This window comes from Talpa europaea (genome assembly GCF_964194135.1).
Source record: "Talpa europaea genome assembly, chromosome: 7".
In the NCBI taxonomy this organism is placed as follows: Eukaryota; Metazoa; Chordata; class Mammalia; order Eulipotyphla; family Talpidae; genus Talpa; species Talpa europaea.
Genome location: NC_140074.1, coordinates 42,238,122 through 42,265,039, shown reverse-complemented (window position 1 = coordinate 42,265,039; position 26,918 = coordinate 42,238,122). Strand labels below are relative to the sequence as shown.

The window sequence follows — 26,918 nt, the reverse complement described above, 5'->3', positions numbered from 1 at the left end:
TTAGTCAAGTTTTACAGTTTTTGGATTCTATTGTCCTTATTTCTTCCTGTAAATTCAACTTATTTTTGCTGTTTGTTGGCTTGTGTTTGAGGAAGGCAAACTAATCTCAGTGTGATTTTCATGGTTTGTATGTGGCTGTGGTGGCAGCACTATCTCCTTCCTTGTGAATTGAATCTTGCTAGAAAAAGAAAGCTAGTCATATTGCAATTTTAGGCAAAAGGCAGAATGACTCTGAGGTTGCCTGCTGGCATGGGTCTCCCTCATCTTTCCTTTGGTCACATTAACTAGTCAAAGATGATCTGTTGTGAAAAGTATTTACTTTTAGGGAAAAAATTACATTGTTTTTCTAAATGCATGTAGAGGAATCATTATATAAAGGAAGGTAAAATTTATAATAATTTAAATTATGAAACACACAACATGGTCAAGTAAGTTAAAGCCATAGTATTTGTAAAAAAAAACAAACAAACCCATTTTACCTATATATCAAAACCTTTTAAAATGGCTTTGCTGGCGTAGTGATTTTTGCCATTTTGAAGTATTTCTACCTCATGTCATACCTTCTAGAGTACATTGGGGGGCAACCTTGAAAGCCAGAGGAAGTCTTCCTGCTGTGACTTGTAATTCCCAGAAGGAACTTAAAGAGGGGTGTGGGATCCTTTTAAAGTAAATATTTCCATTATTTTGAAAAAGATTTCTGATTCTTCTTTCAAGTTTTGGTTATTGTTACTGTCCTGCTGTGTTCTCTCTGGAGTGTTTTCCCTATGTTATAAACATGTGTCAATGTGCCTGTCTTCCAGTATATTAGAACTTCTTACGATACAAAGTTGGATCATCTGTTACATTTAATGTTGAAAGAATGGAAGATGGAACTGCCAAAGCTGGTGATCTCTGTCCATGGGGGTATCCAGAACTTTAAAATGCTCTCCAAACTTAAAGAGATCTTCAGCCAAGGTTTAGTTAAAGCTGCAAAGACAACAGGAGCATGGATAATAACTGAAGGCATTAACACAGGTAAAGCACAATTCTTAATTCACTTTTTTCTTTTAAATTCCCTCTTCCTAAGTGTGAACCAGGCAGTGCAGCACCTGATCTCTGCTCTCTAGCACCCTGGGATGTGTTGGGGTGAAGCAGAAAGATGAAGAGTATCATGACTGGAAAACAAACCCAGAAGAGTCACAGGCCTTCCCTGAAATGTTTTTACCTTAATCAAAATACACTCCATCTGGCAACGGAAATAGTCTTTTATGAGCTTCTGACTGCAGGAGGTTATAAAGGGCACTGAGTCCATTTAAGTGTGCAGTTCAGGGTCATGGGCATTAACTAAACTCTTGTAGCCATGGTCCAGTGCCCTGACATTGGAAGGCAGTGACTAGTGCAACAGTTGTGTTGGGCAGATTGGCCTTGAGGAGATAATTAACTACATAATTGCCATTCCACTTACTCTATCACTGACTTTTCTCTTTCATGAACCTTAGATAGCTTCTGAATTCCTAACCCTGCTCCTTGAATCAGTGTTTATGAACTGATTACATGTTAAGAATCACTTGGGGAGCTATTAAAAAATACTTATGCATTAGGTCCACACCTGATTAAGTAGGAGTTTCTTAAGGTTGTTTAATGGCAGCTAGGGTTGAGATACAGTGGCACTACAAACCCTCCTCTTTTACCAATCTGTTATTAACCTGTAGTTTGCCATCTTCCTTTCACCACTCCCTCTTTTGATTTGGAATGTCCTAGTTAATATGTCCTATGAAATTCTGCCCATCCTTTAAGGTCTACATTCTATGCCGATACACCATGAATCACTCTCATCAGAGTAAAATTGCTCACTTTTGTTTCTCAATGTCTATAACATTTACTGTCTGTGGCACTTGTAGCATGTCTATATTTTGCCTTCCAGGTACGGTTAGTTTGTTTATGAACTCTGTCTGTGAGCTCAGGGTGTTCACATCTGCCTCAGCATTGACCAGCACACGCAGCAGTACCTATCAAATTATTGACCAAATAATTCCTTTTGACTGAAAAGGCATAAAGGAAGCAAATGATTGAAAAAACAAAGCAAAATAAAACCTATGGTATTTGGTTTGTCACTAATAGATAACCTCAGAGTTCTCCTTGTACATTTGGTAAGATAATTATTGCTTCACATTCTTGGAAGAAAGGGAAGGTAGCAGAGTCCTAAGTCCAATGTACAATACTTAGTTTACTTCCAGTTGAAAAAGAGGCAGAAATTTTGCAGAGTTCAGAAAAAGGTAGATCTGGCCAAGGCCTTTTCTTTGAATAACTAACTATCACATGTTTTATATTACTTATTGTTTAATTAAGGAACACAAATATAATAATAATAATATAAAGACTACTGAAATAGTTTATGTGAACAAAAAAAAATGAGAAATGAGACATACTTGGAACGTCCTTAAATAATAATCTGCATCTGCCTTATTCAGCCACATTTCCTTAGCATTTAACTACTCAAGAGTGGTCTCTGGACTAGCAGCATCAGTCTCCTCTGTCAGCTTATTGGGAATATAGGTTTCAGGTCCTACCCTAGACTGGTGGGATCAGAATCTGTATTTTGACAACATCCACTGATGACTCTTGTGTATACTTAAATTTGAGAAGCCCTGCTTACCAGCTTCTGCCTATTCTTGAGATGCTTCTCAACTCTAATGAAACAATTTTTGGCATGAATTTTTGACATTTCTTAAATTGAATGCCACAAACCTTAAAATCTACTCTGTATAAAGCATTTGGATAGATGTTGTGGATGAAAGGGTGAGTAAGCAAAGTATATTAACTCTTGAAAATGTGTGTATATAAAGCTGTTAATTTGCCCCACTGAAGCAAAGGACGTACTACAGAATGCTGTGCTGGAACAGTAGAGAAGGTTAGAGAAAAAAAAAAAATTCAGTATGATGATGATGTTAGTGCTGGGCTTGCAGGATGTTCTGGTCAGGCCAAATGTCCCAGAACTGAGGTTGTAAGCAGACATTTGGAGGAGAGAATTGTTCAGGTAGAGAGGTCAAGCACAAGAGGAAGAGAAGTTAGCGGGGAGTAGAGGAGCCAAGTTATCAGAACTGATTCTACTGGGTCAGCAACTTTTTCTAATAATGGCCTTTTGCATACATTTGTTTACTTGCCTACTTCTGTCTTTCCGGCAGTTTTGGTGTTTTGCATGATTTGTGAGTTAAATTTGACTTCTAAATTGATCATTCATAGGAGTGTCCAAACATGTTGGGGATGCCCTGAAAGCTCACTCTTCCCAGACCTTGAGAAAAATCTCAACAGTTGGAATCCCTCCTTGGGGTGTCATTGAGAACCAGAAAGATCTTATTGGAAAAGATGTAAGTAGAAAATCCTTTCATAACAAAAGGAAATGAACATGTATCTGATTGCCAAAACTTAGCATTTTCTGTGGCTATCTAATAGACATCTCAAAACCAGCTGCTTACTCCCTTCTACCTCCTGTACTGTGTCTTAGAGGATGACAATCCCATCCTTACACTTGCACAAGCCCCAAACCCTGAACTAATCCTGGAGTAATCTCTGTCTCATGCCTCAAAACCAATCCATCAGTAAATTATCTCAGCTTTACTTTAAAAATATGCCCAGAATCTGACCTCTACTCATGAACTCCACTATTTCTGAATAGGACTAAGCCACCACTTTCTATCACCCAAATGATTGTAATAACCTTCCATACTCCCATCCTTTTTTTTATTATTATTATATATAGTCTGTTCTCACACAATAGCCAGAATGATTCTTATAAATTAAAATTTGATCATGCTACTCTCTGTGAAAATTCCAAGCTTCTTGGCATGGTTTCCAAGTAGTAAAAAAAGGGACACTTGTGGTTTGGCCCTTTCTTTCTCTCTTCCCTCATCCCTCTTTGCTTTGTTTATTCCTGTGTATTGATTCTTTGATCTGATCTTCCCGTGTTTCTAAGGAAATGGACATGTCTAAGAATGTTTATAAGAAGAATGTGTATTTTTGGGCCTCCCCTGGTGGTACAGGCTTGAGCACCATGCTGTGAAGCTGCCCGCAGCCTCTGCAGCACTGGCTCGATCCTGGCCAGTCGGCAAGGGTCCCAGATGGCATGGCAGACCTCTCCTGTCATGCCCGCTGCTCCCCTCAGCAGTGTATTTCATCAGTCTGCCTGTTCTGTTCCCTGCTCTGTCTCTGATGAATCCTCTTACCCTCCCATGCATCTGGCCTGTACCCTGGTTCTTGTATAAATAAAAAATAAATAAATCTTTAAAAAAAATTGTTTTAAAAATAGAAGAATGTGTATTTTTTATAAAAATCTCAGCTATTACATAAAAGTATGAAAGAAGAAAGCTGCTATTAATATTTGGGTGTATATCACTCCAGAATATTTTCTATGTATAGTAAAACAGAAGTTTGTTGTGTTAAAAAAAAAAAAGGTAATAATGGAAGCCCTCAGATATGAATCTGCTTCTAAGCTTACTTATTTAACATAGTTATTTCTTGATGTCAATTGATATACGCACCCTTGTGGCTTATTTTAATGTTCTTTTGGAAAATTTCAAACATAGTAGAGAATAGAGAAAGAATCATAATTACCTGTGTACCTCTTCCAGTTTCAACAGATACAAACTCAGAGCCAATTTTATTTCACCTATTCCCTTATATGTTCCCCACTCTCTGCCCCATTTGAAGCAAATTCTATGTATGTATATAGCCCAGCCACATACTAGACCACATGTTGATCCACAACAAAAGGGAAATTGAAGAAACCCAACCGATCATCACACCTAGCTTGAGAAGCGCTGCTTTAGGTAGCAAGTCAGAGGCCTTAACCCTGAGCAGAGCACTCTAGCACACAGAGTTGCCCATGGAGCAGCTGAGCTTGTGGAGGATCTTGAGCTCTGACTCTTCCTTTTCCTGGCTGTCTCGCAGGTGGTGTGCCTGTACCAGACTCTGGGCAACCCCCTGAGCAAGCTCACCACTCTCAACAGCATGCACTCCCACTTCATCTTGTCTGATGATGGAACTGTGGGCAAGTATGGAAATGAGATGAAGCTCAGGAGGAACCTGGAAAAATACCTCTCTCTGCAGAAAATACACAGCTGTGAGTACTATATGGCTTAGCCAACAGAACCTGGCTTGGGGCCTGCTGTGAGGCAAGGTCCTCTGTTGCTATCTGTACAGAGTAGGGGGTTTAGCCGATCCCTGCTGTAAGTTAACATATGTGAACCCATGGGTGGAAGAAAACAGGATGTAAGGTGATGTGGAGTTGAGGGTGATAGTGGGGAAAGAGGAAGAAATCTTCAAGGGACAGTGTGGTGAGGGGGAGGTTTCCTGGAAGAGTGGAGAATATAGCAGAACCTGCAGAGTCCCTAGGGTTGGATAGAGGGAGGAAGGAGGGGAAATAAGGTTGTGGGAATTTAAATGACTGAGAAGCAGCAAGGAGGCTAGCCTGAGGGCCATAGGGATATGAACATTGACAGTCAGGCAAGACATTTCAAAGGTGGTTGGGTTGGCCACAGGGGGCTTTCAGAAATAGGGGATTTGGAGGAATCGATGTTGTGTTATGCTGGGAGTGGTACCTTGAGATGGCCATGTTGGTCTTCTCTGTAGATGAAAGAGAAGAGGAGGTGCAGAATGGATGGTCATTTTTATAACATGCTAGTCATATTGATCTTTGCTTACATTTATATAAAAAGTATACTTATGTATATGATTTTAAATATCATGAATAGGAGTATAGTATGTGTATCACTCTATGACTTTTTAAACTTAATACTTTAAAAAAGTATGACTCCATGGTCTTTCTCTTTTGTCTTCCTTACTTTAATAAAGTAGTATATAGTTATGATAACAAATTCAAAAAGCGAAAGGTGAAATAAATTGAAATGTAAAGTCTTTGAGGATTGGTCACCCCCTCCCCTCCCATTGGTTATAGAAATAACCACTAGAAGTTGATTGCTTTGACAAAAGTTGAGCATTTTTGGAGAACAGTGATGGCTACATTGGGAGTTGTTGTATCATTTTGTTTTCTTTGAGATGGCTTCTTGGTCTTGAGATAGCTTCTTGGGTCAATGAGGAAAAAGGGGGCTAGTGTAAGTAACGCACCCATGGTAATTAAAGTTTGTGCCTGGCAATCAAAATGGCTGATCTGCCAAGATAGGAATCTTTGTAACAATTTGATACCATTTATCATCTGAAATAGGCTCAAGACAAGGTGTGCCTGTAGTGGGGCTGGTGGTGGAAGGAGGTCCCAATGTCATCATCTCAGTGTGGGAGATCGTGAAGGACAAAGATCCAGTGGTGGTTTGTGAAGGGACAGGCAGGGCTGCTGACCTCCTGGCCTTCACTCACAAACACCTAGCTGATGAAGGGTGAGTTTTGACTTTTGATATATGAAACTATGGTGACTATTTGTTTCTCGATTTTAGTATGTTAAGCTGTGCCTTTGAATGGGCCAGGTATGCTTGGAGGACAGGGTTTGAGAATCTTTAATATACCATTAATGTATCATCAAAGATATGCAAGTTACTATTTCCTTAGCTGCCTCTATCAAGGACACTTGGCCTTGTTTGAGCTTCAGGAAAAAAACATTTCCAGGGGATAGTGAGGGAGATGTTTGTGCAATTGGCCATTATAGCTACAAGAACCCTTCAGTGAGGAAGGTTGCCAGTGTTGACCCTGGGTTACCTTCAAATTTGCTTGCCAGTGATAAAAAAAAAAAAGCAAAAACAGGAGTTGGGGAAATTGAAGTTTACATAGTGTATGATCCCCTTTTTGAGGTTTTAATGATTTCTGCTTCTCAGATAGGAAGGTAGTTTTTTTCTTGCCATGCCTATATCCAGTGTATATCTCCCAATTTAAATTAAAGCATGATATTTTTGGGCCTCCCCTGGTGGCGCAGTGGTTGAGCACTGGGCTATGAAGCTGCCCCCAACCTCTGCAGCACCAGTTCGATCCCCGGCCGCTGGTGAGGGTCCCACGTGGCATGCAGACCTCTCCTGCCGCGCCCACTGCTCCCCTCGGCAGTGTATTTCTTCGGTCTGCCTGTTCTGTTCCCCGCTCTGGCTCTGGTGAATTCTCTCACCCTCCCACGCTTCCGACTGTACCCAGTGCTTGTATAAATACATAAATAAATAAATAAAAATCTTAAAAAAAAAAGCATGATATTTTTACTGTGAGTAAATACAGTGTCTATGGGCTAAAATGTGGACCCCTCTAGTTACTTAATAAACATTTACAAACTACTTAGGTTACACTGCTCTGTGATGTTTCCTACCTTATAAGTTTTCTCCCCTGTAGCACTCTGCCCTCTACTTTCATGCTCTGCCCTCCTTCCTTATCCTTTCAAACCCATCGATTCCCTAATATCACCCTAGGTGAGTGATTTTTAAACATTTTTGGGTTTTATATCCTTTTGATAATGTAATATCCATAATTCACAGTCCCACCCTGAAAATCTGTCAGCTCAAGAACCTGGCCCCTTGCTTTCTCTCCAGCATCATGACAGATCAGTCAAATTCAGACTTCTCTTGAGACTGCTGCTTTCCTTTGCTTTCTGCTCTTTTGCTCTCTTAGCAGAACTGCCCAAAGATAGCTTATTACATGGGTAAAAGGGTTTTCTTGTCCTGTTGTTGCTGGTTTGTTCCCTTTTCTGCATGTGTCAAGTCACAACCATTTATCTTTCTCTCAGGACCCTCCGTCCTCAGGTGAAGGAGGAGATCATATGCATGATTCAGAAAACTTTCAACTTTAGTCTTAAACAGTCCAAGCACCTTTTTCAAATTTTGATGGAATGCATGGTGCATAGGGATTCTGTGAGTATGATGAATTGATGACTCAACTAACTTAAATCCTAATTTTCAACAAGTATAATATTATTTTCATAATTTTAAAAAGAATGGCACTTTGCATTTTTTGTCTTGATTGTATTTAGCTAGCTCTGCAGAATTTTATCCTTAGTTGAATAAATTTACTTCTTATAAATAAATTTGCCTTATAAATAAATTCCCAACTGTATCTGGGAAAAAGCATTTCAATTCAGAAAAAGATTTTAGTGTTTTGAGATACTTCATCAAAAACTTTTTCCAAATTATGTTTATTGAGGTAAAGTAGGTTTATATCTTTATATCTCTTCTGGCTGATTTTTAATCAATATTGTCAATGACCACGATGATCTAAAGCTGAAAATTATAGTAAGTATGCAGATATGCCGTTGTTTACAGTGATTTTTCTAGAACTTAAAAACTGAACTAAATCATACAAGATTTGGTACTATATAGTCATTTGCCTTCAAAAAAACCATTGGAGCAAGTTTTGGCAAAACATGGCTCAGTATGTGAAAAACCCTTTGGGAATTTTAGTTCATTTAATAACAACAATAGTAACAACAGACATATCTACAAGTAACAGTGTGATTTCAAATATTTGTTTTCTTATCAAAATAGCCCCATGTGTGAGTTCAATATGGCATTGATTGGTTATTTCACTTTTGGTGAGGACAAAACTGAAACATAGAGAATTTAAGTGATTTACTAGTAGGGTCATTCCAAAATAGTAGAACTAAAACTTGAGTTCTGAAATTTTGAAATTTTGTCCATAGTCTACTCCATTTTATATTTTTACAATATTCAGTGAATTAAGAAAAGAGCATGATAAAATGATCACCCTTATGTTTGCCTCCTCCTGTCTCTAAGCAGAGTAGCTGGTGAGTGATGCGATGGTCAGGCTTAAACTGGAGGCAGCAGCTAAGGGTTTGTGTATTTCAGGAATTAGCTCCTTAGCTACTGTACAATTGAAGGTTGATTTTACTCATGCACATAGGCTGTAGGGGAGGGAACAAACATGTGAAGTTGTAGAAGCATAATATTTTAAAAATGTTTATGTGAACTTAGAGATTATTTAATGGGTTCCCTTCTCCTTTGAGTGAGGAACCTGAGACTCAGTGGCCATATAATATTTACCCAAGAACGATGAGTTAGTGACATATCTAGGGCTAGAACTTGCTAGTCTTGGCTCTTTTGTATTGAATAGTATATTATTATTTGGAAAGACTAGAATCTATTCATTATAACAGGTGACCTTTTAAAATAATAAAGTCCTTACTTGTCTTAAAAATTAAATCTGTGTGTATTTTGATGAATATTTTTCTCAATTCACTAGCTCAAGAGTGAATTTTGTTGGTACTTTAAAACATTTCATTGCTAGTACCCAAAATGTATGGCTTTCTGTTTTGAACTGTTATAGATTACCATATTTGATGCTGATTCAGAGGAATCACAAGATCTTGATTTGGCAATCCTAACAGCTCTGCTAAAGGGTGAGTGTCAGAATAGGGTCACTATTGTGCCTCTCTTTTCACATTCCATGGCTCTTTGTGCTTTTATGTTGATGTTTTGAAAATAATATGTGGTTGTTCCTTTTGTATATCCTAGGTACAAATTTATCAGCATCGGAACAATTAAATCTGGCAATGGCTTGGGACAGAGTGGACATTGCCAAGAAACATATCCTAATTTATGGGCAACATTGGCAGGTATAAATGAAATGAAGTTATTTGGGAACAATATTTTGTGTTTCGGTTTTTTAGGAAGGATAGAAAGAGGAAGTTGGAGGAGGAATAGAGTGGCTTAGGAGGGGTACAGAGTGGCAACTATGGCTGGGTGCCGAGGGATAGCTAAGACATTTCTCTCATCTACTTTGCCTTCTTGAAAATATGTTTTTTCTTCTGACTCTGCAGCCTAATTGAAGCTGACAGAGGACATTGGAAAAAAAAAAAAGCCAAAATGGAAGGGTTTTTTTTTATTTTTTGAATGGGCATATTTTTATATTGCTGTTTAAAATTTTTCTTTTTTTTGCATTAGAATGTAATACATGCTCACAATAGAAATAAATGGAAACAGAAGAGAGATGACCCATAGTACTAAGGATAATCACACTTAAACTTTCATTAAAAAAATTTACAGTCATGACCATACTGTATGCAGATTATTTTTGAGTCAAATGAATACATTCACTTTTTTTTAAAAAAGATTTATTTACTTATACAAGCACTGGGGTACCAGCCAGAGGAGTGGGAGGGTGAGAGGATTCATCAGAGAAAGAGCAGGGAGCAGAACAGGCAGAAGGATCTAAATACACTGCTGAGGAGAGCAGGGGGCAAGACAGGAGAGGTCTGCTGCGCCATGTGGATAGCTCCTTGGCCGGCCAGGATTTGAACTGACGCTGCAGAGGCTGCGGACAGCTTCACAGCCCTGTGCTCAACCCGCTGCGCCACTGGGGAGGCCCCATTCACATTGTTTAAAAGAACAAATGTGATGCTGAAAGACTACTAAAGACACAGTGGTACCCAGTCTTGTAACAGCCTAATACTTTTGATAATTTCTGGAAAGTGCTAACAATTACAAATTTCTGTATTTCTAAATAATAAGTCACATAGTTATGTGATTCACCAGTTTTGGAGACCTCTCAATATGTCTGTCTCTGGTCCTCCCTGCTGCAGTCTGGACTGGTCATAGACTATTCCTATTGCTGGAATGTCATTCCTCATCTTCTTGGGGTTCCTTCCTGTTAAGAGTGTTTTCTGTACCTCCTATCCTCCCCTTTCTTGGTTTACTCCTTTTTTTGATGACATACGTCTTTCAGTAAACTCCTAAGAAAGGGAATATGAGAGGTAAGCCATTTTGATTTATTTGTTTGGATAGATTTTAATTCAAGATTGGAGCTAATTCTCCTTAAGGGTTTTGAATGCCTCACTTCTAATGTTACTGTTGGGAAGCAAAAGTCTTTTTATTTTTGGATCCTTTGTTTGCCACTATTTTTTTTTCTGGAAGTTCTAAAAATATTCTCTTTTTCGCATGTTCTGAGATTTCACAATGATGTGTGAGGTTGTGAATCTCTATACCCATTATACTGTTGACCAACTTTCCTTTTTTTTTTTTAAAGGCCATTTTTTAAAAAAGATTTATTTGTTTATTTATACAAGTACTGGGTACAGTCAGAAGCTCAGGAGGGTGAGAGAATTCACCAGAGCCAGAGTGGGGAGTAGAACAGGCAGAAAGACCAAAGTACACTGCTGAGGGGAGCAGCGGACGGCAGGAGAGGTCTGCGCGCCATGTGGGACCCTCGCCTGGTGGCCGGGGATCGAACTGGTGCTGCAGAGGCTGCAGGCAATTTTGCAGCCCAGCGCTCAACCGCTGCACCACGAGGGGAGGCCCATGTTGACCAACTTTCAACTTGGCAATCATGTATTTCCATTCTGGGGAATTTCTTGCGCTGTTTTCTCTATACCTTCTCTGAAATTCCAATTATTTAATAGTTGGTCCTATGGACTACTACCCCCATCTTATCTTTGTCCTCTTATCTTCCATAACTTTACTTTGGTAGATTTTCTTGGCTTTAATCTTCATATCTTTTTTTTTTTTTTTTAACAAGAACCGGGGTACAGGCCAGATGTGCGGGAGGGTGAGAGGACTCACCAGAGACAGAGCAGGGAACAGAACAGACAGACTGATGAAATACACTGCTGAGGGGAGCAGTGGGCGAGACAGGAGAGGTCTGCCTCGTCATGTGGGATTCTTGCCGGGCTGGCCGGGATTGAACCTGTGCTGCAGAGGCTGAGGATAGCTTCACAGCGCAATGCTCAACAGCCTGTGCCACCAGGGAGGCCCCTAATCTTCATATCTTTTATATAGATTTTTGTTTCTGGTAGCATCCTGGATTTCTAAGAGCAATTTCTTTGATCCTAATCTCCCACTTCCACCTTTTAAAAAAATAGTGTCCTGAACACAATATCTTCTTTTATGTTGCTGATGATTTTAATCATCACTCTCTTGACATTTTCTACCTGCACTGATTTCTCCTAGTTGAGATTTGATCTGTTCTGGACTTTGTACTTAAGGATGGGCAATAGAGAGCTCATTAGAAACTCTGAGCCTTTCAGACTAACAGTAGGGTGATCTGGACGCCCTTTGTTTGGGGACCTAAGACATATGCATATTTCTGCCTTTTCTCCTGGATTAGACATATTAATGCAAAGTCCTTTTTGCTTTTACCAGCAAGGAAAAAGCCTTCCTGCAAGTGTTATGAAAGTCAAATGGGGGAAGATGGACGATCCTACAGGGTTTCAGCATGTATACATTTATTTCCTCCTGATACTGCCAGAATTCTAGGTCATAGATTTATTTTATTTTTTTGATTCCAGTCTTTTTCCAGGTTCATTTTCTAGGGCCTGCTCAATCAATTACCACTTGACCATCTGCTTTCCAACTTCCAAAATATTGCACTCTTGATCTCCTTGTTCTTGTGGATTCATTTCTTAAAAAAAAAAAAAAAAATCCCTTTGCTACAAGTTTAGTGCAGTTTTAGATTAAAAAAGATAAGCATGATTAACTTGCTATTTATACCCATTAATCAGTTATAGTTTGAATGGAAACATGCTAAATTATTAAAACAAAGCCCAAACACCTTAGGTTTTTATTAGAATTACATTAAACCTATTGACTGATTTGAGAAGAATTGAGATTTTTATAATAGTCAGCTTTTTATCACATAACAAATTCATCCCAGATATCTTTAATGCCTTCAGGTTTACTTTTTATTTTTTCACTCAGATCCTGAGTATATATTAATAAGATTATATTTTATGGTTATTGTGTCTATAGATTTTACTTCAAATAAATGCAATCCTTTATTATTTCTACTTTGATGTTATTTCTTCTTTCTTTGTTGTCTCTGTGCTCTTATTTATTTCTACCTCTTAAAGCCTGGCTCACTGGAACAAGCAATGTTAGATGCTTTGATGATGGATCGGGTAGATTTTGTGAAGCTCTTAATAGAATATGGAGTAAACCTCCATCGCTTTCTTACTATTCCTCGACTGGAAGAGCTGTATAATACAGTGAGTATTGGAACACTTCATCAGTCACCTCCCTATTTATTAATTAGCTTAAGGTTTAGTTTAAGCTAAATCTTGAATGTTGAGTTCTCTTTGAATGTTCCTGTGCAAAGATCGGTTACAGAGAGACAAATTTTAAAACCAAAGAAGAACTATTCTTACTAATTTCATTTTATCGTATGGTCATTGCTGTGTTTTCCATTAATAATTACATAAAATAAAAGCACAAACCAATTTAAAATATAGTAAGTTCACCATGGTTAAAATTCTTCCACGGCACATTAAAAAAAAGCTTTTCTCTCATGTTTTCTGAGTTCTAATCTTCTGTTTTTGTTTGCTTTTTCATCTAAGAGTGCACTCTTTTCTGTTATAAGAGCTCTGCAAATAAAATTCTTTTATTCTTTATTGAATTACTTAAGGACTTGATTGAACATAGTGTTCTGTAGATATTTGTTTATGGAATCATGTGATAGGTTTTATAGTTGTCCAATTTATGATAAGGATAGTTATAAATTACTTGAAATTTATTTCTGCCCTCTAAACAAAATCCTTACTACTAACTTATATACATCTTTCTTTGAAAAATAATTCAAACTGTATCTTATCTTAGGAAATAGTTTCCTTAGAAGTAAGATGGCTTAAGCACCATTACTAAAGATACTAATGAAAAATTTCAATATGCTGAGTTTTTTATGCATTCTGAAAAAACATTTCTTTTCCAGCACATAGTAATTGAGATGAGTAATTCTTCCTTTTGTTCTTTACTATAGAAACAGGGGCCTACTAATATGCTCTTGCATCATCTTGTCCGAGATGTAAAACAGGTAACCTTATTACAAAGGTGTGCAATTTTCTTTGTGTATTGCCTTAGCTTTGCGCTGGAGATGTTGTCAGTTTATAAAATGTAGATTTGGGTTTTCTAGTGAATTATTCTTTATCTGCTACTCTGAACAGTTTCATCACCACACCATACTCTCAATTTTTCCTGTAATTTACTTTGTGCTTTTAAAGATTTGATCTCTCAAATAAATGGCATTAGCTAATAATTTTTTTTCTTATAAAACATGAATTGGAAATATACAAAACTTCCCACCAGAAGCTAATCTCAACATCAGACAACAGTAGGATGATGAAATAATTATACCTGCTGAAAATAGAGACATCTTATCAGTGTCTATTGGAGGATTAACATGATATCCATTGTTTTTGTTATCACTGTTTTGAATACTAGTGATAGTTTGGGGGCTTTATCACTTCTTTTGTGAATCTAAGCATTGTTCTAAGGAGTCAGATGGACCATTGCTTTGTATCCTTGCTCATATTTGTTCATGCTGTTCCCAATGAACTTTGTTTTTTGTTTTTTTTTTAAATGTAGTATTTTTTTTAAAAGATTTATTTATTTATTTATTTATACAAGCACTGGGTGCAGTCAGAAGCGTGGGAGGGTGAGAGAATTCACCAGAGCCAGAGCGGGGAGCAGAGCAGGCAGAAGGACTGAAGTACACTGCTGAGGGGAGCAGCGGGTGGCAGGAGAGGTCTGAGCGACATGCGGCACCCTCCTCCGGTAGCTTGGGAGCATCCAGGGATCTAACTGACTCCTCAGAGGCTGCGGGCAGCTTCGCAATCCAGCGCTCAACCGCGGTGCCAATGGGGAGGCCCTCCCAATGAACTTTGAACTAAGTTAGACTTAATATAAAATTGTCTCATCCCTCATTAGTTACCCAAAATTTCCAGCTTTTTCAGACTTTGTGCCTTAATTTTTTCTCTTTTAATTACTGAGAAATTTTATTCAGAGCACCTAGAAAATTAAGAATGTATTTTATTTGCCAAAATAGTTAAATTCTTCCACAGTGTGTTAAAAAAAGCTTTTCTCTCACTTTTTCCTGAGTTCTAATATCCTGATGGAGAGAGTATGACTTAATGGATATGTTGACAGAGTGTGAAAGGGTTTGGAAGGAATGCATTTAGTTGGCAAATTAGTAGTAAACAAAAGTGTCTTGTTGATGTAAACTTAGTTTACATTAATTTTATGCTAGATCAAAATGATTGTCCTTAAATTATTTCTCTAAAAACTGATTCTATCATGGTGAACTGAAGAAGGAGCTAAATAGATTAAATATGCTCCTAATTGGGAACAAATAAGTACTTTATTTTTGATTTTTTAAAAAAGAGTAAATAAAAAATATAAAAAAGAGAAATTAAGTTTTTATATTTATTTAACTTTATTTCTTGCTTAAAGCTTTGTGAATATGTCACAATATGTTCATTTCAAAGTTGTTGGTCAGTAGTCAGTATGTCTTTAAAAGTTTATTATAAGTTTAGAAATGCACAGCTGTGAAAAGGTACTAAAGAGGGTTTTCAGAGGTGAAAATAGTTTTTATTTAGACTATGATACATGGACTTAGATGTTAACTGCTCATAACATTTATCTTGGCACAGGCTCATATCATGATATCTCATTTGAGCCACTCCATATACCTTATTTCTGGTAGCTCTACCTCCTATTTTTTTTCCTTTGGGGGTATGATGTAGTCAACACAGTGTGAAGTGTTATAGGCATTGTAATAAAGAGAGAAGCTAAAGAGTGAACCCAATGTTAATTTTGGGTCACATACATTATTTTTATTCTTCATTGATTTTTACTTTTGTTGTAGTTATATCCAGTTAAAAATAACCTTTTATACTATATTTAAATGTATGTTATTCTAAAATGTGTGTGTGCATGAATGAGAGAAAGAGAAAGAATGAGTAGATAGAAGCAGATATTCTATGCCCATGAAATTAAAAACATATTTAAGCTGAGTATTTTTTCTAATCTGAAGAGTAGATTATATCAGTAACTGCGTATTAACTGATCAGTTTGCAAAAGTGATTGAAAAATAATGATTCTGTCTCTTTGCAGTTGATTTGGTTGTGTCCTGATGGCATGACCACAGAGAAAAAGAGAACTGCAAGCTATAATTCGTTATGTGTCTTTCTTGCAGCATGCCCTTCTCTCAGGCTACAAAATAACACTAGTTGACATTGGATTGGTAATAGAATACCTCATTGGTGGAGCTTATCGAAGCAGCTATACTAGAAAAAATTTCAGAGCCCTCTACAACAACCTCTTCAGAAAACACAAGGTACCATAATTGAAAAGTACCTTGTAAAATTAAGGATAAGTAGGAGTTATACTTTTACGTTAATGGCTTGGGAATTTCAATGGGAATAGCTCCTAAAATGGACATCCTCTTTATAGACACTTATTGAGGGTTTGTGACATGTGAATACTGTGCTTAGTGCGGACATGCTGACCTGGGATGAACATAAAGATCAAGAATTTAGAAACTGTTAGAGGAAATATATTTGTGAATAACCAGCCATAATGCAAAAGAGGATGCAATATGTGCTATAGTGACAAAGAAGGAATGAGATGAGAAAGGTTAGTGGAGAGATGATGAGTTCGTTCTTTCTTTTTTTTTTTTTGGTGGGACCCTTGCCGGTGGCCAGGGATCAAACTGGCGCTGCAGAGGCTGCCGGCAGCCTCGCAACCCAGCGCTCAACCGCTGCGCCACCTGACGAGTTCTTTCTTTTAAAAGCAAAAATACAGAACTCAAAAACTTAATGGGTTCAGATCTATAAACTCATCATATTCCATATATAATCTAGAAGATATATTGGAAGATATATGCAGAATGTACTTAAAATCATACCTGATGTACACATTCTATTTTCCATCGTATTTTTGAAAGTCTAGGAATGTATAATGAGGTTACTAATGGCTAACCTAGTGGGGAACTTGCATGGAAAGTTAGAAGTGGGTATGAAATTACTTATTTTTTTGATTTTTTTTTTTAGTGAAGGAGTACAGTTTATAGTTTCGTAACTATAGTTTTACAAAGTAAATTAGATTGTAGCTTGGTTTGTAGTCAGAGAGATCTGGGGCTACATCATTGGAAGCTATGTACTTTTCAGTAAGAAACTTAATCAGTTTCCTCATGTATAAGATGGGTATACTAATACCATTTTCATAAATTTATAAAAAGAATTGCACAAAATAATATCTGAAAAACCCATACTGCTGGTGCAAAGAGTCTGTAAAGTAACTGTTAATAATAACCATTAAGTTATCACTAATGATACCATTAATTCTATATCATAATAATAATAATGTATTAATAATGTATTTTAGTATTATCTTTATAGTCTTTTTTTTTTTTTTAAAGATTTATTTATTTATTTATTTATACAAGCACTGGGTACAGTCAGAAGCTCGGGAGGGTGAGAGAATTCACCAGAGCCAGAGCGGGGAGCAGAGCAGGCAGAAGGACCCAAGTACACTGCTGAGGGGAGCAGCGGGCGGCAGGAGAGGCCTGCGCGCCATGTGGGACCCTCGCCCAGTGGCCGGGGAGCAGCCGGGGATCGAACCGGCGCTGCAGAGGCTGCGGGCAGCTTCGTAACCCAGCGCTCAACCGCTGCGCCACCGGGGAGGCCCTCTTTATAGTCTTGACCCCTACTATGTCTAATTTATATCAATAAAACGCACACTAAAAATAAATATAATTCAAAACCTATGGTTTGTCTTGAAATTTTTTTTTAAAGATTTATTTATTTATACAAGAACTGGGGTACAGGCCAGATGCGCGGGAGGGAAAGAAGATTCACCAGAAACAGAGCAGGGAACAGAGCTATCAGACTGATGAAATACACTGCTGAGGGGAGCAGTGGGCAAGGCAGGAGAGGTCTACTGCACCATGTGGGTATCTCCCTGGCCAGCCTGGAATCAAATCCATGCTGTGGAGGCTGCTACTGGGGAGGCCCTTGTTTTGAAATTTTTATATCAGTCCGTTTAAGGGTGCTTTTTTTTGTTGTTTCTCATTCTCAATGATGAAAGCTTCATGCAGATAAGCATTGATTTATATTGTTATTGGACCTATTGGTATGCCAGTGGATACACTTTGTAACACCTTGGAGAAATTCCGTAACTTTCCAACTTAACCTTGGAACTGTTTGTGAATGGGAACTTTTTCTTATCAGAGCTGTGAATCTTTATTGCCCATTCTGAACTTGTTCCAGGTATAGAACATCCATTGAATCTAATGAAATTTCCACATAGAGAAGGAATGCAGATATATAATAGGGAACAAAAGTGCGTGTTCTCTAAGATGTCAGTAAATAGCAGTGTGCTTAATAATAATAAGGAGCTCATGAAAGGCTTTTGTTGGGTGAGTGATTAATAACTTTATTACTGATCAGGATGAAAGGCAGAACCACTGGATATTTGTAGAACCCAGCATTATATTTGGTTTTCATTATTGTCTAGAAATAAAATGTTAATCACTACCACTTTAATCTTCTTTTTCCCTTTTTGTTTTATTTAAAAAATAAAATAACATGCCAGCGAGTTTCCACCATTGCTCAAAGCCTTTCGCAGCACCCACTTCACCAGAGACGCCCCTCAGGAAATAGAAATGAATCTGCAGAAAACACGCTGCATTCCCAGTTCATTAGAACTGCCCAGCCTTACAAATTCAAGGTACTACTTACTTATTGTTAAACTTGAAAATGAAATAGTTCTTGCAGACTGAGATTGTTTCTTCGTTAAACTTAGAGAAAGGGAGTTATGAACAGCAGGACCATTTTGACAGATGGCACAAGTCAAAAGCATAGCACAGTTGTCAGCTAACGACAATGAGAAAAAGCCCAGGACAGCTCATTGGCAACTAAATGATTGCTGGGCCTTGCACTTCAGTTTCTGTTCTTTGTTCCTACCTCCCACCTTGTCCATACAAATGGTGGCTCAGGAAGGCCATTCATGGGATGGTACTAAGAAAACAAATCATTAGTCCAACTCTGCCACATTCACCCCCCTTTTCCCAAGGCTAATTCGATGTGATAATTTCCTTCCCCTTTCCCGCTTCCTCAGACAACCACTCTGCATCTTATTTTTTCCTTTCTGATGCTTTCTTGAAATAAATTGTAGCCTAGTGTTATAGTATGACAGTGATCAATGATAAGGTATTTGTGTCTGTGTGAACAATGTTATTATTAACAAAATCTCATTTTCCTCTGGTGATTAATATTTTTGCTCAAGAATTTCCATATAAATGGTTACCATATAGGCTGAAGGGGGTTTAATTTCCAGAGCTCCGAGAATGGAAAAATATTTTATAAAATTACCCTTAGTCATATCAATACACGCCAACTCTATTTATGGAAATAGAGGAAGCTTATTACAATTTCAATGACCGCCTTTAATGGAAAAGAATAACTTTTGAATCTTATTATTTGCCAGGCATTATGTTGGGTTCTTGGTGGAATTTGAGAGATAGATTGGAGATGATATGATGATGATGAAGAAATGGTTTCACCTTTCTAAAAGTCACAACTATGGTAAAATATGATGAGAATTGAAGCAGGCATACTATACAAAGTGATATAGAAGAACATGGTGGTGGTGGTGTTGCAGGGGAGGTTAGAGGTCAATAGTAAAGTATAAGCTTACCAGGTAGAGAATAGTATTTGTTACTTATCATCATCACTAGAGGAATGAAATCAGAATCAAGAAAACTTAAAGCCAGCCTATTGAGATGTATGTTGACAACATTAGTGATGTTTTTCTAATGGGAAGATAGTGAATCTATTTCTAAGGTGAAATTAGAGGCTTTTTTTTTATAGTTCTCCTTTAACCATTGTTATTTAAACCCATTTCTTCAGGAAATTGCAAGTTGTCGTTTATAGTTAGTGCTCTTACTCCAAAGATGTAATGTTGAATTATTTATTCTCTTCCTTAGACTTTAAAATATTTTTTAAATTTCTTTTTCCTTCTTTTAAAAATTCCCTCCACCAAACCACTGGTGCTCATACCCCACATACATAATGTTTTCAGTTATGTTAAATGAAATTATTTCAGCTTATGGTCCCTATATTGAATAGCTACAATAAGAAATAGATTACTTTCAAAGGCCAAAAAGTTTCTGGTTTTCTATATAAAGTTTTATTTAAAAAAATATCTTTAGGATGTATAAGATATTTTTCATTAGGTAGAATATCATGCATCTGAGTATTTGAAAATTCAATTCCTATTTTATTTTTCAACAGGAAAAGTCTGTTGTCCACAAATCAAGGAAGAAGTCAAAAGAAGAACAAAAATTATCTGATGACCCTGATTCTACTGGTTTTATTTACCCTTACAATGATCTGCTGGTGTGGGCTGTACTAATGAAAAGGCAGAAGATGGCAATGTTCTTCTGGCAGCATGGAGAGGAAGCCACGGCTAAGGCGGTGATTGCTTGTATACTCTACCGAGCAATGGCCCGTGAAGCTAAGCAGAGCAACATGGTGGATGATGCCTCAGACGAATTGAAAAATTACTCAAAGTAGGAGTTCTCTCTTCACTTCATACTAAACATCGACAGTTCTTAGAATGGTTAGACACTTTTATCTCCCTCCCCTTAGACCTTGTATGATAAGTAAATATGTTGCCATGCATTTCATGCATTCCAGCGAGTCTCCTATAAAAACGATGCTCTTTAGACATTTTACAGAGCTTTGTGAAATGAAAGTAGGAGAGATGGCCTTCAAATTAAGAGACTTGGGTCTAGTCCTGTTGCTTACAAGTTGGGCAAGTCAGTTGGCCAGATTTTAGGACTTTAGTTTACTAACTATAAAATGTTTAATTAACGATTTTGAAGGTTCCTTCCAACTCTCAAGCTCTGTTACTAAGTTATGTTAAACCTCTTGTTTACTTTAAGTATCACTTAGGCAAAAAAAAAAAATATATATATATATATTATGTGTTAAAGAGCCAGACAGTGATAGTAGAAGATAGAAAACTTAGAAATGTTTTTGATTTTTTGATCACTAAAGTGTTATAGTGGTGAGGAAAGATGGGAAACTAGAATTAATAGTAACTAATTTATAATAATTAATTTATAATTTTGATTTAAAAATTATTCCAGAGAATGACTGAATCTACTTTGCTAAGAAAACCTTTTGGAAAATCACACAAGGGTGGCTCTAGTTGTAGCTTCTTATTTAGGAAATATACTTAATTTTTTTTTAAAAAAAGAAGATTCTTATTTTCCTTGCTAGGTTAGCTTGGAACAGTCGTCTGTCAAAACATTCTCTATTAGGGCTATCAGGGGGGCCCAAATCAAGTGATATATAGTTTGTTTTGTGGTGTGGATAGCTCATGTGCTCCTGGATAAACCAAATTCTATAAAATGCAGTCTAAATCCTCTACTTCAGTCCCCTCAGGAGAGGGAGAACAATCCATTTTCTGAGAAGCAATCCCTTTAAAACAACTTCTGCAAGCAGATTGTGAAGTTGCTGTTAGCTCTTTTGTATCAGTCTTTTCGGGATCTCCTATCTAATCTTTTTGAATGTTTCTGGGTCCCTCAGCTGCATTTGTTTTCGCCATTCACCATTGTGTTGTTACAGACAGTTTGGCCAGCTTGCCCTGGACGTGTTGGAGAAGGCATTTAAGCAGAATGAGAGAATGGCCATGAAATTGTTGACCTATGAACTCAAGAACTGGAGCAATTCTACCTGTTTAAAACTAGCTGTGTCTGGAGGAGTGCGACCTTTTGTTTCACATACTTGTACCCAAATGCTATTGACAGACATGTGGATGGGGCGCCTGAAGATGAGGAAGAACTCTTGGTTAAAGGTGAAATTTACTTGTTTTACAGAATTTCATTTTTGTTTAGTGTAAAGGTTCGTATTCTTGAGTTAACTTTTTCACTTGTTCCAGAAGAGTATTTTCAGAAAAACTAATTAATAACTTTGATTGTCATAGTGAGCTAAATCTTCCCAGTGAAACCTCTGACAGCTACTCTATTTTCTCTACTACAGTTTCTTTTTAAATATGGGGATGATATTACCTGTTGTGTCCATCACAAAACATATTCGTGTGAAGGGTTAGAAGTTAAAAACATGTACAGACTTGTTTAAGATTTCATTATTAGTTAGTCCTATTGCCTCTGAAATGAGACTTTTAAGTGAAATTTTTCTCATTTTAAGAAAGCATATATATTTATAAGACTAACAACTTCCATCGCTTTGTTCATCCATTGTGTTGTTTCAGGGAATAAGTGGCTGTTTTATAAGGCTGCCCTCAAACATTGTTCACACCACTGACTATCTCCAAATTCTATTATTCCGTTGCAGTTTAGCCTCATATTTCACCCCTAATTTTCAAGAGTAGCTTTGTTAACTACTAAAGACGTTTAACTAAGCCTAACACTTCAGGTTGTAATCAAGCCTAAGAAATATGCAGGGCCTCCCTGGTGGCCCAGGCGGTTGAGCACAGCGCCATGAAGCTGTCCGCAGCCTTTGTAGTGCTGGTTCAATCCCACTGCCGCCCACATGGCAAGGCAGACCTCTCCTGTTTCTCCCACTGCTCCTCTCAGCAGTGTATTTCATCAGGCTGCCTGTTCTGTTCCCCATTCATTCTCTGGTGAATTCTCTCACCCTCCCGCACATCTGGCCTGTACCCAGTTTTTATATAAATAAATAAATCTTTAAAAAAAAAGAAAAAAAAAGAAATACATATGCGTATGAAATGAAATAAAAAGGGAGAAAGCATCAGTGATGATGTAACTATGAGTTACATAGAAAAGGATTTCTATTTTAATTTTATTCTTCATAGATTTTTTTTTTAAGTGCAAGTTTATTGGAAAAAGGAGATACCTGCATAGACATCGGTGGGCAAATAGTTGCATTTTGAAAGGGACAGATTTATTGAGACAAGGAGATGTCTCCATAGGTATAGGAAGGCAGTCTTAGAGCAAGATTTGCCCCTTTATAGATTTTTAAAGAATATGTTGTGCCCCTAGTAAATGACTATCTAAAAATATATTTTTGGTGAGCACAGTATAGAAAGCACAAATAAAGATAAATAAAGTATATAAAAGTGGTTGCCCTTTTTAATTCCCACTAATGAGGATACAGAAATGAGAAATGTCAACCAAAAATTATCTCAAGTTGGAGTTCATATTATAGATTCCTTTTTAACAAAATATCAGAGAAACATTCATTGTTTGCAGCCTCAGAAATGATGAAGTAGAGATTGAATGGGTCCATCTCTGCTTTACAAACTCTGGCAATAACTCTTTAAATGTCCATAGAGTGAGATGGAGTGTAGATAACTGGAAGTTTGAAAAATGGTTTCCTCTATGGCTGTGTCTGTATATACTTTAGTTCTTTCCTAGAAATCCTTAATTAATGATAATTTAACAACTTCTTGCTCCACATATACTTTATATTAAAAAAGAGACTTACATGAAACAAGATTAAATGTTTTGCTTCCAAATATAGTGAATTGACAAAGACTGAGTTAGCTACTTAAAGTCTCTATACTGCAGAAAACCACAATATTTTCTAGTGCTTAGAGCCCACGTAGGGTTATGAGGAAGGGAAAGCTCATTTAAATGTTTTAGGATAACAGGCTCCAATCTGTCCCTTGAAAATAGAATCTTGCTGTCATTAAATATTATTTCACATGTTTCTTTTTCTGTACTACATGAGAAGTGGGTTTAAAATTAATTGCTATATTATCATTGTACCTGGTAACTGTGATATTTCTAGACCTAGGTTGATTGCATATATTTGACAAATAACTAAGCAAAACCATATGAGAACTAGGGAGAGTTCAGAAAACCTTCACAAGAGATTAAGTTTTAAAACAAAACAAGAAAATTTCATTTCAGCATAAAAAATGAAATAGACAAAGGTATGACTTCAGTTTATTTAATTATGGATGATATAAATTCAGGGTTAATTTTATTTTTATCTCCTGAATCCCAGAACATTAAGACCTAGTTTTAGTTTGAAAGATGTCGTGTTCAGTTAATTGATTTTCAGAACATTTGGTAAATCTTCAAAACATTTAACCTTGAAAACCATACAATTTAAATATTAAAATTCTTTCAAAAAGATTATAAATAAATTAAAAATGGGAGCAATATGAAAAATTATAGCTGTCTGGATCTATAACTTTCTTGGGTTTTGCTGGCAGAGAAAATAATTGTGTAGCATGGGAGATTAATCTAATAGAAGGTGACACTTGATATGTTTTTATGGTTTTGATTTTAAAAAGATGAATAAATTTTAATGTGTTTTATTTGATAGTATCTATTTATTGGCTTTAAAGAATTATTAAAGCCTTATGCTCACTAAAACATAATACCTTTCCTCTTCTGCCCCTAGGGATAAATAATAACAGTGTATTATGCATAGTTTCAAACTTTTAAATGTAAACATATATGTGTATGTGTATATACTGAAAAAATTTTTATTACAAAAAATGGGATCACACTGTATATATTGTATTATAACTTGATTTTTCTCATCTAACAATATAACTTGGATAGCTTTTCATTATATTCAAAATTACTTTTGGTTTATTTAATGATTGCATAGTGTACCATAGTATACCCTAAAATATGCACTAAAATTTTAATTATGTTATTTGAATAATACTTGTGTCTTGTATAACCCTTATTACTTATTTTGCTTTGTTTTCTTTTAAAGATCATCATAAGCATTCTTTTACCAACCACCATTTTGACATTGGAATTTAAAAGCAAAGCGGAGATGTCACATGTCCCCCAGGCCCAGGACTTCCAGTTTACATGGTATTATGGTGACCAGAACCCCAGCAATGCCAAAGAAAATGCTTCTACGGTTAGTGTAACATCACAGTGAAACATGTTCTTTTTTTTTTTTTTTTTAAGATTTATTTATTTATTTATATAAGCACTGGGTACAGTCAGAAGCGCATGAGGGTGAGAGAATTGACCAGAGCCAGAGCAGAGAGCAGAACAGGCAGACTAATGAAGTACACTGCTGAGGGGAGCAGCGGGCGGCAGGAGAGGTCTGCGGGCCATGTGGGACCCTTGCCCCCGGCAGCCGGGGATCAAACCGGCACTGCAGAGCTTTGCAGCCCAGCACTCAACCACTGCGCCACCAGGGAGGCCCTGAAACATGTTCTTATGGTACTGATTGCATACTTTCATTTGTTATATCCAGTGACTAGGAATCACTAATTGAGTTCCCAGATGTATGTCTTTCATGGTAACTTCTCTTGCAACCCATTTCACTGGAAAGTCTCCCATATGTTGTCTGTGGATATATCTTTTGCTTTTTAGATTATTGCTTATAAAGTTGTCATATACTGTGAAGTGTAGTAAACATTTTCTCTGGCATTAAATATTTCAATGAGGCATCCTTAGCTAGGATCTTGTCTGATTTAATTTTGCAACCATTTTTGTTCAACTAGGTTTAATTGTTGGAGTCTCAACTTGCATTTCAGAAATATCCTGTGGACTTTACCCTGTCAAAAATGTATATAGAAAACTTAAATAAGGGACCAGGAAAAAGAATAACTATAAGAAAGAAAATATCAAAATCAACAAACAACTATGAACCAGAGACACTCTATGGGGGGTGGGGGGCGGGGAAAGGAGGGATTGGGGTCAAAATAAGGGGGTTGTAATTGTATGGGGAATATAAAAATAAAATTTAAATTAAAAAAATGTATATAATACCTGTGATTTTCTTTTCTTTCAGAGTTAAAACTTTAATTTATCATGTGGATGCCTAATTAATTTCTAATATATCTATTATATTTATATGTTTATTATATTTTGGAAATTTGCAAGTATAAATATTTTAGCTGAGCCCCTGACAATAATGACTGTTTTACAGAAAGACAGTGATTTGGAAAAGGGCCCTGAGGAGAAACTTGATGAAAATCAGCACTTTGATTTTAAGGCTGGGCCCAAAAGCCTTCCATGGACCAGGAAAGTCTACGAGTTCTACAATGCTCCAATTGTCAAGTTTTGGTTTTACACGGTGAGTGTGTGTGTGTGTGTGTGTGTGTGTGTGAAAGGCAGTGGAGGTAGGAATAAGATTGGAGAAGGTGAGGGAATGTTGGAACAGGTCTCTCCTAATGTAGGAGCAAAGAATAAGTTTTTTCTTCTTTCTCAGGTGTTTCCCATTATCACTCCTGGGATTGAACATTTGAAACTTTGTGGAACAATAAAATGAACAACAATGGTTATAGAAATAAGTGATGCAAGTAGACTCTTTTCTTACTTTGGGCCAAAAAATAAGCAGTTGAATCAGTGTTTTTTCTTTATAAGAATATGTATAATATAGACTGAAAAATGCAAGTGTTTGATTTTTTTTCTCTTCATTATCATAGACATAAATATATAGAGGACAATAGAAATTTTAGGAATTGAATTGTAGAAACAAATATTAAATCTAACTATGGATTGTAGAGATACAGAGGAGCTATACTGTAATATATTAAATGTTTTTCACATTTATTTAGTATTTTTCTAATGTTTATTTATACTTAAATCACTCATGGTCAAGATTTTCTCCATCTAAAATACGTGAGGTGAGACAACAAAAGGATGTTTATCTAAGTGTGTGACATTTCAAAATATTTACCTAACCAACCACATAGTCATTTCATGTACTTATTGAATAAGGAGTCTGATCTGTTTTTAAAATCAAATCTCTGTTCAAATGATCAGGTTTCATCATTTTTGTGAATGTGCAACAACATCCCAAAGAGTCTTGATAGTAAGTGTGAGAGAATTATAATCATAGCCACTCCATTGGAAAGAGTATTAAAATATTTCTCTTCCTAGAAATGTCCAATTTACAAACACTTAGAGATAGGAACAAAGTCAAGCAAAAGTAACAATAACAATAACAAAAATAGCTAACAAACAGAACAAATAAACCAGACAGATCTGCCCACCACAGTCAACAGTGTTAGAAGTGAAAACTAGCATAATCTTAGGTATCACATTGTTAGGTTTTGGTGTGTACTTTATTGAAGTAGTGTCTTGCTATACATGTCCTGATGGAAAAATGGAAATGTAAACATTCTTGGTCTTTTATAAAAATTGGAAAAAATAAAAAAGAATCAGAAGCAACAGTACCAATATCTGTAGTATTTTACAGTGTGGTAACCATGAAACTAATAACAAAAATTTTTTAAATGATTTCTCAATAAAATGAATCT

General features: G+C 36.6%; 1 protein-coding gene across 1 annotated transcript in view; it reads left to right on the top strand.

Annotated features, from left to right (window-relative positions):
* Window positions 1-26,918, top strand: part of TRPM6 (transient receptor potential cation channel subfamily M member 6) — a gene marked incomplete at both ends in the record, with an annotated part of 105,579 nt that overhangs the window by 29,076 nt on the left and 49,585 nt on the right. The window contains 15 exons of the mRNA XM_084239203.1: window positions 801-1,014; window positions 3,223-3,347; window positions 4,927-5,098; window positions 6,200-6,368; window positions 7,688-7,811; window positions 9,241-9,313; window positions 9,429-9,529; window positions 12,758-12,892; window positions 13,660-13,713; window positions 15,874-16,014; window positions 18,273-18,407; window positions 19,973-20,250; window positions 21,314-21,542; window positions 24,407-24,559; window positions 25,583-25,729. Coding sequence (XP_084095329.1) covers window positions 801-1,014; window positions 3,223-3,347; window positions 4,927-5,098; window positions 6,200-6,368; window positions 7,688-7,811; window positions 9,241-9,313; window positions 9,429-9,529; window positions 12,758-12,892; window positions 13,660-13,713; window positions 15,874-16,014; window positions 18,273-18,407; window positions 19,973-20,250; window positions 21,314-21,542; window positions 24,407-24,559; window positions 25,583-25,729 — 2,250 coding nt within the window. The remainder of the gene's footprint in view (window positions 1-800; window positions 1,015-3,222; window positions 3,348-4,926; window positions 5,099-6,199; window positions 6,369-7,687; window positions 7,812-9,240; window positions 9,314-9,428; window positions 9,530-12,757; window positions 12,893-13,659; window positions 13,714-15,873; window positions 16,015-18,272; window positions 18,408-19,972; window positions 20,251-21,313; window positions 21,543-24,406; window positions 24,560-25,582; window positions 25,730-26,918) is intronic.